The sequence below is a fragment of the Schistosoma haematobium genome, chromosome 2 (assembly GCF_000699445.3).
Source record: "Schistosoma haematobium chromosome 2, whole genome shotgun sequence".
NCBI lineage: Eukaryota > Metazoa > Platyhelminthes > Trematoda > Strigeidida > Schistosomatidae > Schistosoma > Schistosoma haematobium.
The window spans coordinates 13,987,126-14,000,594 of record NC_067197.1 but is presented as its reverse complement, the minus strand read 5'-3'; the positions used below and the strand labels follow the sequence as shown (position 1 = coordinate 14,000,594).

Here is a 13,469-nt window from a genome sequence, read left to right as displayed (position 1 = left end):
GTGTTCACTCTGATAACAATACTGTACCATAAAATGCTACCAGTTATGATTACGAATTCTGCGTTGATTATATTCTTCATATAAGTAACAACCCTGTGACAAATATTGATTTAATATTATTCATGAATCAAAATGGTTTCAGATAATGTACCATTATGAATTTACTTGGTATTGTTTTGTTTGTATCTTCCCATTGAGGTTTAGGACTGCAATTGATCAGTCTGTCATTGGCATATGTGCAATTGCAGTCTTAAAACTCAATGAGAAGATACAAGCAAAACAATACCGAGTGAAGTTAAATTCACCACATTGCACAAGCAAGTGTCTATCAGGACTCAGTAGCTGAGTGGATAACGCATTGGCGTTCGTAGAAAGATATGAAGTGATTTTAATCTCTTAGTTTAAGGGAAGACAGAAAGTGTATACACCGACACCATTATGATCGATTATCAGCCATGTCACCAAGAATCTCCAACCATTGGTTACGACAGTCACGCGGACCCCAACCAAGTAGTCTTCATCTACCAACATGGCTCAGACTAGAAGTTAGTGACTTCAAGCACTGATGACACGTTTTGGTTTGGCCGCCCCTAATTTTCTTCCAACCATCCCCAACACCGGTTAGCATTGCACGTCGTGGTAATCCGTGTTCGGGCATACGTAACACGTGGCACAACCATCTCAGTCGATGAAGATTCACAACCTCATCGACTGATTTACCATCCTTCCCTGATACCCTGCGTCTAACCTCACGATTATTTACCCGGTGATCCCAGCAGACGCCAGCAATATTTATGAGGCATCTGTGGTCAAATACTAGTAGCTTACGAGTGTCTTCTACTCTTAATGGCCATGTTTCTCCGCCGTAAATTAAAACAGAACGGACTGCCGCGCAGTATACTCGTCCTTTAATTGATAGATGGATATTTCGCCATAGGTGACGTGAGTTGGCAAAAGCCAAACGAGCTTTTCGAATCCGTGCTGAGATTTCGTCAGACACCAACCCATTAGGGCTGATCAGACTTCCAAGATAAGTGAAGTTGTCAACGCGTTCGACTACTTCACTCCCTATCCTTAGTTCAGGTGTTGACGCAGACCAGTCCTGAAGCAACAACGTGCATTTCGAGGGAGAGAAGCGCATTCCAAACATCCTGGCATTGTTGCTTAATACTACCAAAAGACTGCATTTTATCAGTGTCTTCACCAAACAGGACTATGTCATCTGCTTATCCTAAGTCGATAAGTGGACCTCCTGGAAGGATATCAATACCCGAGAATTAAGTCGACGACAGCGTTACTTCCATCAGTAGGTCTGTGATGAAGTTAAACGAAAATCGAGATAGTGGATAGCCCTGACTGACACCACTTGAGGTTGCAAAAGCAGATGACAGTTCGCCATAAGCTCTGACTCGATTAGTAGTGTTCGAGTAAAGAGCCTTTGCAAGGTTTATGTACTTCTGAGGTACGCCTTTCAATGACAGACACTGCCGCAGAATCTCGCGGTCTACCGAGTCAAATACTGCTTCTAAGTCAAGAAAGACCACCATTGTCCGACGCCGGTAAGTATGCCCATGTTCTAGAACCTGACGAATGGCGAATATGTGGTCGACCAGGTCTGAAGCCAGCTTGATTCTCTCGTGTTTGCAGTTCACGCGTCTTAGTTAGGCGTCCGATTATTATTGAGGCTAGTACTTTAGATACTATATTAGTTAAACTAATCCCTCTATGGTTGTCACAGGATGATTTTGACCCTCTCTTATATATTGGGATGATAAGTGATTGTGACCAGTCAGATGGGATAACATTGCAAATATTATTCTCCAGCTGATCACTGTTGACCAACAATCTGAAAGATAAATTATCGCATCTGACCAACTCAATGTGCATTTACCAATTTACCTGCTCTTGTGGAGCTAGGTATATAGGCCGTTCGATGCGTATTTTATCCAAAAGAATTCAAGAACATTGTCCGGCGTGGCTAAAAAGAGGAGGCAACGGCTCAATAAGAAGTTCTATAATCGAACACCTTGTGAACACAGGTCACTCAATCAAGACAGACTCTGCGTTCAAGGTCATCTACAAGGTAAGTAGAAGCCTTCGTAAGACAATTAGACTGCATCTTCTTTGCATTGCCGAGTCAATAGCCATACATTTTGAAAAACCAGAATTATGTGTACAAAAGAGACTGGTACAACCTCTTCTACCATGGTCTTAATGTATTAAAATTTTTTTTCTATTTCTTCATACTCTTGTTCCCTTACAGCCACCTGCTTCACCTTCCATCTTCCCTTCAAATCTTCTACCCCCAACCGGTTTGTTTTTATTTCCACGATCATTCCGATCACATTTCATCTCTGTTTCAACATTTTATTTTATCATGCTGAGCCATCCTTACCCAATGAATACTTCAGCCATTAACTATCAAACGATTATTAAACTTTCCTTGTTTAAAAAAAATTTTTTTTTAATACCTTTGTTTATTTAACCTCACTGTCACCATGTATAACAGACGTTTATTATCAGTATTATTATCACCCTGTAAAAATAAGTATATATATTTGCGATTGTACAGCTTTGAAAATGAATTCGTCGAAAAGAGAACTCTTCTCTGAAATAATCTTTCTTTCAGAAGGGATAACGTTCAACTCACAGATCTTAGCTAAAATATTAGTCAACCTAATCGCTAAAATTGGACCACCATCCTTAAAGACCTCTGGAGCCAATCCATCTGGACCAGCTGCCATTCCTCGTTTCAGATTAACTATAGCCTTTTGAACTTCAGCTAGAGTTGGGGAACCTACTTCAATAATCCATTCACACTGTCTGGGAATGGAGGGTAGTTGTAGAGTAGCTGAAGACCAGCTGAACTGTTCTCTGAAATGTTCCGCCCATCGTTCCAAACGACTGGACTGAGAGCAGATGAGGGTGTCTTCTTTTTCCGAAATAGTCTCACTTACACTTGACTTATCATTTCCAGTTTCCTTTATTAGTCTGTAGAGCTATCTTGTGCTCCCTATAGCCACCGCCTTTTCCATCTATTTTGCTTTCGTTGCCCACCACTGATCACGGTCGTTTCTTAGACTTTTGCTTAACCTAGATCTGATTTGTTGTCGCTATTCATCGTGTTCAGAGCCTGATGAGATGAGTTTGCGAGAATCCATCAGTGTGATAGACTTTGAAGAAATCCACTCTGTGGTTTAAGTCGCTAATAGATGTCACTGCTGTTTCCACACCTGTTTGTATATCTTTCCAAGTAATATCTGGGTTAGCCTCGTTTTCAGAACTACCTAATTGTGACCTCACTTGACCCTGAAACTTACTTTTGGTTTTCTCGCTACTCAATTAAGTTCTAATGGGTCTTTTTACTGTGGCTTTTTTGCGTCCAGTGAGGCGCAAGCAGATGCAAGTCCATATTAGGGCATAAACACTAGACACTGCCTTATTTGTTAGATGTAGTTTGTTCTATTTGGCCACTACCAGATTCACAATTCTAACATGTAATTCGTGATTCCAAAACCGCCACTTAATTCAGAGTAATATATCAAATATAACTCATTGATTTATAAATAGATGTAATCTGTAAATTTATGTGACAATTGTATGGATGATCTCTTCCCCTTCTTCAGACAAGGCTGATTACTCTCCCACTTGCTCTTTCTTCTGGTGATCGACTGGATTATGAAGACCTTGATGTTTGAGGGCAAGCACGGAATACAATACACAGCTCGGAATCAATTAGAAGATTTGAGCTTCGGAAATAAGCTGATCCTTCTATCCCATACCCATCAACAAATGCAGATTGAAACAACTAGTGTAACAGCAACCTCTACACCAGTATGGCTCAACGTACATAAAGGAAAAAGCACGATCCTCAAATAAAACACGGAGAACACAAACCCAATCACACTTGATGGAGAAACTCTGGAAGCTGTGAAGTCTTTCACTTAACTGGGAAGCATCATCGATGAACAAGGAGGATCCGATACAGATGTAAAGGTGAGGATTGGCAAAGCAAGAGCAGCATTCCCACAGTTGAACAACATGTGGAACTCAATACAACTGTCTGCATTCCAACATCAAAGTCACGATCTGTAATACGAACGTCAAGACAGTTCTACTGTACGGGGCTGAAAGGTGGAGAACTACTACAAACATCATCAAAAAGGTACAAGTATTTATAAGCAGTTGTCTACACAGGATATCCGCTGGACGGATATAATCAGCGACAGCTTATTGTGGGAGAGAACAAACTAGATTCCATCTGGAGAGGAAATTAGGAGAAGACGATGGAAGTGCACAGGACACACATTACGGAAATCACCAAACTGGATCACGAGACAAGCTCTAACTCGGAATCCTAAGGGGGAAACGGAAAAGAAGATGGCCGAAGAACACACTACGTCGCGAATTAGAAGCAAACGTGAAAAGGATGAATATCAACTGGAAAGTACTGGAAAGGATTATCCACGACAGTGTTGGATGGAGAATGTTGATGTGTGGCCAAAGGTCCTTATCGAGAGGTAACTAAATAATTAATCAACTAATTAAGTGACTAAGTAATAAGCAGGAAAGTAAGTCACTAAGTTAGTCAGTAAGTAAGCAAGTAAGTAGCAAGTGCAAGGCAAGCAAGTAAGGCAAGGCAAGAGGCAAGGCAAGGCAAGGCAAGGCAAGGCAAGAAGCAAGGCAAGTAAGCAAGTAAGTAAGCAAGGGAAGAGTAAGGCAAGTAGTAAGAGCAAGTAAGCAAGAAGAGCAAGGTAAGGCAGAAGTAGGGGAAGTAAGCAAGGAGTGAAGAAGTAAGTAAGTGAGTAAGAGTAAGCAAGTGAGCAAGTAAGTAAGTAAGCAGCAAGAGTGCAGTAAGTAGCAAGCAAGTGCAAGCAAGAGTAGAAGCAAGTAAGTAAGGGAAGTGCAAGTAAGCAAGTGCAAGCAAGTAGAAGCAAGTGAAGTGCAGGCAAGTAAGTAAGAGTAAGTAAGTGCAAGTAGTAGTAGTGAGCAAGTAGAAGTAAGGTGAAGTAAGTAAGTAAGTAAGAAGTGTAAGTAAGTAAGTAAGTAAGGAGTAAGTAAGTAAGTAGTAAGTAAGCAAGTCAGTCAGTCAGTAGCAGTAAGTAAGTCAGTAAGTCAGTAAGTAAGTAAGTAAGTAAGTAAGTAAGTAAGTAAGTAAGTAAGTAAGTAATTATATGAATGATCTGTCAATATAGTAGCTGATTATATTAGAACCAGAGTGTATAAACAGTCATATGTTTGTCGGCGACAATCATCATTATGAAGCAGAAGAAAAATTTTAATGGAAAAGTCAAGAGCAAACGTGAACAACATGTTTTCGTCATTACTAATGATTCCATAAATCAAGTGATATGAAAAATGTGAATGACGAATGATTGACAGAATAATAAGCCTATGTCAACTAACTCAAACAAATATGTACACGGTGTATTAACAAAATACTTGATTACGTACCCTTAGTTAGTTCAGTCCTGCTGAATACCTACTGAGTTTGTCCATGCTAATGCATTGTTTCCTAGATCTGAAATTAAAACACAACTACTTTAAGTTGTAATACCACTCATTATGACAAATGTTATCGAAGGTAGCTTCAACAGTAAAATTTGTTTATGTTTACTTAAAATAGGGATTAGTAGTGCACCATAGGTTGAAAAAAGAAACACTGAAGTTCATTGCAATAAGGAAAATCTGAATATAAATCATAACCATGTGTGGAAAAAGTCAAACAACAGAAAACTGAATAGGTTGTGAATAATATTGTTGTGACAAAATCAATATTAGGGAAATGGTAACTTTTGGGACTATTTTACACTATATATATGTTGCATAATCATTAAATGAATGGATTATTGTATATGTGCATTTCCTTTATCATAAGCTTCCGTTGGACTCATTGACTGTTCATATATGTCCCACCATGCTTTAATTGTTGTTGGTTGATTATTCATCTTATGCCACATTCTGTCACTTACAGCTTGATAATATATGTGGAGTAGGATTTTATTCCTCGGGCGTGTTGTGATCTGATGATTCCAATATAGTACCCATGATTCTTTGAAATATAGAAGCTCGTCTGCTTTGTTCTCCTACTGTGTTCAGTATTGGGATACAAGAAAGCCGTGAGTTTGTCGGACCAGAACTTACATAATTACTTACGCCTGTCACCCCTCGTGGAGGAGCATAGACCGCCCACCAGCACTCTCCATTCAACCCTGTTCTGGGCAATCCCTTCCGGTTCCTTCCAGATGCTATTCATCCTTTTCATTTCGACATCCAATTCGCGACGTAGTGTGTTCTTCGGCCTTCCTCTTGGTGAACCAGTAGATGTTAGATTATTCCGTCACATCTCAAGCTTAATTGTGCCAGTTTAGCCCAATTATTGGTCAAGTCCACATCATTATTTTGTAAATGAGATGGTATACTCGAGCCAGAGACATAACTCCAGATTCTGGTTGATGAATCCACTCCAGTAGATCGATTAAGAATTTTGTAGCTAAACCAATTACATAAAAGTTTTATTAATGTAAAAGTATTTTCTCTTATTATTCCTTATTAGCATGTACAACAATGTTGTTGATGTGAATTCAACTGCTAAAAATGTACTACTTACTCTATACAATGAACACAGACAATGGTTCTTCAACATTTTAAATTGTTGCCCATTGAATTTATATAAAAATCCAATATTTTCACTTCCAAAGAAAACACCTAAAACTTTGTGTAGAGTAAATTATTCAAACGCAAATCCACAAATTCAATATGGTCTATCTAACTTCAGTGATTTCATAATAAGTTGGAACTGTCATTCAGTCTCTTTGATGAGCTCTCTTTCCTCTTATCGGTATCAAAGAAGTATTCACTATTAGAAATCCAATAAATTGAAGATGTAAATTGGAATAAAACCAGAGTATACGGATTTAAAAGAAACTTAACCTGCACCATGTATTTATATATATATATATATATATATATATATATATATATATATATATATATCAATGCTAGAGTAATCAGCTGAGTAACTGGTTGCAGCACTTTGTATACCACTTAGATAATAAATTATTTACTTCATTTTCCTTCTAAGGAAATAATTATCTGACATTGGTGTACCTGGAATAATTATTTTACAACTATTTTAGTAAATGAAATAAGTTTTAGTTTAAGCATTAATTGGTATGATCGGATCGCTACTAGAAAAAGAAAGCAAATCTACATCTGTATCATTTTTTTATCAACGTTTTGTAATAACCACAAGTATTACGTAACATAAGCAAGTTAACATGCATAATGATATCAATTCACGACTTTACCTAACTGACTTATAGACAGATAATTAAAAGATGACCTGATTGATTCAATAAATGTAAACGGCATTGTGTCATTTATTATTGATTAAGTAATTCACACATTACACAATTAGTACAGAATAATTAAATATTGAGAAATAACTAAGTCAAACCACCAACAATGACAACAACAACGAAAAAACATAAGAAAACAAGATATTGATGAATGTTTTAAAAATAAGTCGAATCAAAACATGGAAAGTATTTATCATCAATGTGCTGAATGAATAACAACGACAACAACAACAACAACATCAAATTACATAGTATTCATCTTCTGGAACTAAAGATTTTCAAATTTTATAAAAATTAATTTGACAATCTTCTTAAACGACCAATGTAAGGTAGATAAAAGCTTCCAGTGTATAAAGTATCATCATGTTCTAGTACTTCACAAGCATTTGGTAATTCATTTTGCAAATCTTTCCAAATTTCAATTATCTGTCCATTTTCATCTAAACGAATTAACATTGATGATTTTCCTTTCGGTATTAATGTGAATGGAAGCATGAAGATAATCTGTTGCAAAGATAAAAAAATAATGAAATGCTGAATTCTTACTTAGTTTGGTGGGAAATTGCATAGAAGTTTAATATGTGTCACTAGATTCTCTGATCTACCTCTATCATAATTCATTTTGTAGGTATTGTGAAGTTTATTTTACTTCGTAATTAGCTTCAGCTACAGATTCACATTAGTTAAGGTACCAGTGAAAACCAGGGAACATTTCTCAGTTGTTCCGTTGCAGTGTGGAACCCCTCAGCGTTTGCTCCTGCTAAGGCACCGATATAGAATCGTTTGATCCCTGTTCATTTTCTCTGAAATGAGTTCAGTAGGTTTCATTGGGAATTCAAGACTGGTGGAGGTCAACCATGCCGGTAGTGAGACAGTCTTCCTCAATGCGATTATGTGACTGTACTGCCATGTCATTAGTTGGTTGAATTTGAAAATGTCTACATACACTGTTCTAGGTTTACTACTCGACTGCCAAAATATTTAAAAATGGAGTGACAATAAGATGAAAAATATTGATTATAAAAAATGTAGGAATATTATTAACCGTACACTGGAAGCCAACTGACGAATACAAGGGTAAGCTGGTAGATAATTGAGTAGAAGTTCAGATAGAGGCTCGTCACGAAGAGGTGATACAGGGACCCAATATCCACCACGTGGAATGGCTTTGATATTATCCGGAAAACCAGGTAGCCCATCACTGAACACGGTCACTTCACCTCCGTCTAATGGAATTCGTAGAATTTGAAGTTTCATTGTTTCAACGAGTAATATGGATTTTCCGTCACTAGAAATTTCGATTCCGCTGGGAAAGCGTAAACCATCCATTACGTGACTGTATTGATCAGGTAAATGAAAGCACCCACCTGTTTATGAGTTTTTCCATCAAATGTGGTTGGTGCTTCCCGTGTCGTATTCGAGTAACTCCTCCTCTGAAACTTGTCACTATGCCCAAAATTGAATTAATAGCCTGTGTTCTTCGCTCTTAATTTGGAAGGAATATAAAGGAACTGTTAATCATTCCCATTACGTCGGTCATCTATAAGATGGATTCGTTCATCCTGCTTCATTGCTGAAAAATATTATGAAAAGGCTTTAAAGCTTTGTGAGTAACGCCGAATCAATGAAGATACGTGAAAGGTAAATTGAATCCTGCGGATCACGCATCGCGTGAACTATCACTGAATGATGAAGCTAAGTTAGGGAGGGTTTAAAAGGGCAGGGATTTATGTGGGTGGAAGAAGATAAATGACCTAACCTAGAAAAAGGTGAGAACACTGTGGCCCATGTATTGACACAGGATTTCGGATCCTCAAAATTCAATGATTACTTTCTAGATCGATTTCGTACGTGTAAGTCATGTTCCAGATAATTAAGGCTGTTTTCATACTGCAGACGGTTTATTGACAATATGTTGAACATGAAGAATGGACAATGTCTAACCTTAGTCGCACTAAGTGTTGAGGACATAGCTGGCTGACCACGAGGTAGTGGTCAATGTATTGTTTCGCCGAAAAGAGAACTCTTCGCTGAACTAATCCTTATTTCTTATTCAATGTATTGTTTGTCTGATTATTTAGTGCTTATCGAATTCTATAGGTCAAGTTACAATATAGCCAGTAGTCTAAGTGACTCGACATCGTGTTCACTACATCGAGATGGTGTGAGGTAGTGCACAGGAAAACATCACTCTAAATTTCGTGCTGTTTAGCACATTTCAACGAGGCGTACCTGTTATCCCACAATGAGTGTCGTTCCCTTCACGTTTACAGGCACACCTTGCTGGTAAGTGCTGAATAGCATGAAACTTGCATCCAGGGTTTCCTGTCAACTACTTTCAACCATCTGACATATCAGAGTCTCCCTCTAAATGATCACAATTGTCATACACTGAACTCATCTTTTCATATAACGTGTCAAACTAAACAAAATAGATAGCCACTTTAAAAAATTATCAAAATACCAATCAAATTAAGAAACGCTTATTAGCATGTGTTCATATATTTAACGTTGGTCATAAGACCAACAATAATATGTTCTATTGTGTAAGGCACACTAGAGAATCTATGTTTTTGAAATGACCTTTAGGTCAGTAAATTCATGTTCAACACCGCAACGGAAATTGATCAATTATTATCGACCATAATTGTAGTTTTTTTGAAAGCCATCATAATCTATTTATGTATATATAGTAAGCTTAATAAATGATTCTATTGCTCTCAACCATAAAAAAATCTACTCTAATGATAGAACTGAGAAAACTTGTTTTTAGATCAATAACAGTCATTTGTATTGGATATATAATACGCTGTTTTCTGAATAAATCAACCGATTCATATACTTATCATATTAATCCATCCATTGAGCTGAATGACCAACTTATTATAAATAAAAATTATGGAAAGTTAGAAAAGATTGATTTAATGAATTACAGTGGTCCTGAAAGTTTAATTTATCATGATGGTAAGTAGTGTAGTTTTGTTTAGCTTTCTTAATTGGGAAACTATCCAATAGGTTCATTGTATGCCACAGTGATTCAAGGGAAAATATTAAAAATAAATAATTCTGGGATTTATGTTCATGCAACACTTGGTTCACCAAACTGCGGTAATATTATTCTTTATAGCTTATAGCTTAACTAATACACCAAATATTTAGTTGGTGTACATGAATGTGGTAGACCATTAGGTTTAAAATTGTTCAACAATTCGGAGAATTTCTTGGTCACGGATGCCTATTTAGGTGTATTCTCTGTCTCGGTAAAAGATGGTCAGTTCAATAAACAATAGTAATAATAATAGTATTGATTATATTTTTTCATCTTTTAGGTAGTGTGAAGAAATTGTTCCCCTTAGATGAAGATTTCAAAGTTACATTTTTTGATGATTCGGTAATGTTACCGAACGGTAGTCTTGTTATTACTGAAGCTAGTACAAAAAATCCTTTACGACATTTATGGACAACAATTTTAGAGGGACTACCTAGTGGGAGGTAATGACAAGTTTTTCACAAATGATCTGTATTTCAGTGGTTCAATTAATACTTATTTTTAACTAGGTTTAGGATGATGATACTTTCTTCATGAATTTTGTTCTGAAATATGTAAACATTTAATTCATCAGTTGAGCTATTCAACGGAAAATCATCGACCTAAGTTATGTATTAGTTGGAACTCGTCGGAAACACGTAAAACAAGTCTCACTCAGCCAATTTTGCAAAGAGACAGATTTACAAATAGACAGTCGCAAATACTTCTTCAATAATGGCATATTTGATTGTGATGCTCGGTGATACGGTTTCGGAAAACGTAGATAGAATAGACTATGTCGAAAATGCAGATATAATACCTGATTATCACTACAGGACTAGGCAATAAAATACTGTTTACTAGTCAATGGTCGGTTAGTGTTAATAAAATAAGATATATTCTACTTGATTTGGCATATTCCGTTTGGTCTTAATAAGCATCTGTGTATGTTTGATTTCCTAACTGCAGAATTTTCCATTGAGTTGTAACTAGAAGACCAAAGCAAAACATTCAGTGTTTACCAATAAATTACATGACAACAATTAAATCCCTAACTTTTAAGACAAAAACGTGTTACACAGTTCTAGGCATTGGTAAATGTATCCTTTCAGTCTTCTGTGTTGATTTTTCTGGAGAAATTCAACACAACTGATTAATGTTTATTAAACAGAAACCGTCTTCAAGAGTTTAAGTGAATTATACGGTTGTAAAGGTATTAATACCTCTTTTCTTTTGACAATGAGTCAGATGGATAATTCGTTTCTAAATGTTTACAATAAAGTCTTTTAATGCTGTCAAATAACCACCAAATAACTTGGTTTGGATACAACGAAACATTATTCGAATGACCACCGGGAACCAAAGGGTTGTATACAAATATCACATTATTCTTAGTAACGTTTATACACGTAACGACGATGTCACCGTTATATTCTGGGAAATAAACCTAAAAATATACAAAACAGATATGGACAAAACAATAGACTTCAATAACTGTCTAAGCTATAATAAGATCAAATTAATGCGATGTACTTTAGAATCTTCATGAAACAAACTTTGAATACGCCTTCCAATCATTTGTATTTCTGGAACACGAATCCTAATTAATGTAGGTTTCTTCTCTAAACATTTCTCTAGGCTAACAATGGCTGATACAAAAACTGGTCAATACAGTCACATAATGGATGGTTTACGCTTTCCCAACGGAATCGAAATTTCTAGTGACGGAAAATCCATATTACTCGTTGAAACAATGAAACTTCAAATTCTACGAATTCCATTAGACGGAGGTGAAGTGACCGTGTTCAGTGATGGGCTACCTGGTTTTCCGGATAATATCAAAGCCATTCCACGTGGTGGATATTGGGTCCCTGTATCACCTCTTCGTGACGAGCCTCTATCTGAACTTCTACTCAATTATCTACCAGCTTACCCTTGTATTCGTCAGTTGGCTTCCAGTGTACGGTTAATAATATTCCTACATTTTTTATAATCAATATTTTTCATCTTATTGTCACTCCATTTTTAAATATTTTGGCAGTCGAGTAGTAAACCTAGAACAGTGTATGTAGACATTTTCAAATTCAACCAACTAATGACATGGCAGTACAGTCACATAATCGCATTGAGGAAGACTGTCTCACTACCGGCATGGTTGACCTCCACCAGTCTTGAATTCCCAATGAAACCTACTGAACTCATTTCAGAGAAAATGAACAGGGATCAAACGATTCTATATCGGTGCCTTAGCAGGAGCAAACGCTGAGGGGTTCCACACTGCAACGGAACAACTGAGAAATGTTCCCTGGTTTTCACTGGTACCTTAACTAATGTGAATCTGTAGCTGAAGCTAATTACGAAGTAAAATAAACTTCACAATACCTACAAAATGAATTATGATAGAGGTAGATCAGAGAATCTAGTGACACATATTAAACTTCTATGCAATTTCCCACCAAACTAAGTAAGAATTCAGCATTTCATTATTTTTTTATCTTTGCAACAGATTATCTTCATGCTTCCATTCACATTAATACCGAAAGGAAAATCATCAATGTTAATTCGTTTAGATGAAAATGGACAGATAATTGAAATTTGGAAAGATTTGCAAAATGAATTACCAAATGCTTGTGAAGTACTAGAACATGATGATACTTTATACACTGGAAGCTTTTATCTACCTTACATTGGTCGTTTAAGAAGATTGTCAAATTAATTTTTATAAAATTTGAAAATCTTTAGTTCCAGAAGATGAATACTATGTAATTTGATGTTGTTGTTGTTGTTGTCGTTGTTATTCATTCAGCACATTGATGATAAATACTTTCCATGTTTTGATTCGACTTATTTTTAAAACATTCATCAATATCTTGTTTTCTTATGTTTTTTCGTTGTTGTTGTCATTGTTGGTGGTTTGACTTAGTTATTTCTCAATATTTAATTATTCTGTACTAATTGTGTAATGTGTGAATTACTTAATCAATAATAAATGACACAATGCCGTTTACATTTATTGAATCAATCAGGTCATCTTTTAATTATCTGTCTATAAGTCAGTTAGGTAAAGTCGTGAATTGATA

The 13,469-nt window shown here is 36.3% G+C and overlaps 1 protein-coding gene across 1 annotated transcript in view; it reads left to right on the top strand.

Moving 5' to 3' along the window:
* The window catches only part of MS3_00006258 (uncharacterized protein), a gene marked incomplete at its 3' end in the record, with an annotated part of 35,133 nt that extends 22,028 nt beyond the window's left edge, over positions 1-13,105 (top strand). Inside the window, exons 3-8 of the mRNA XM_051214386.1 lie at positions 10,113-10,325; positions 10,377-10,469; positions 10,521-10,631; positions 10,691-10,853; positions 12,028-12,349; positions 12,896-13,105. Of these exons, the coding sequence (XP_051067550.1) occupies positions 10,286-10,325; positions 10,377-10,469; positions 10,521-10,631; positions 10,691-10,853; positions 12,028-12,349; positions 12,896-13,105 (939 nt within the window). The 5' untranslated portion in view covers positions 10,113-10,285. The remainder of the gene's footprint in view (positions 1-10,112; positions 10,326-10,376; positions 10,470-10,520; positions 10,632-10,690; positions 10,854-12,027; positions 12,350-12,895) is intronic.
* Positions 13,106-13,469: the final 364 nt, after the last annotated feature.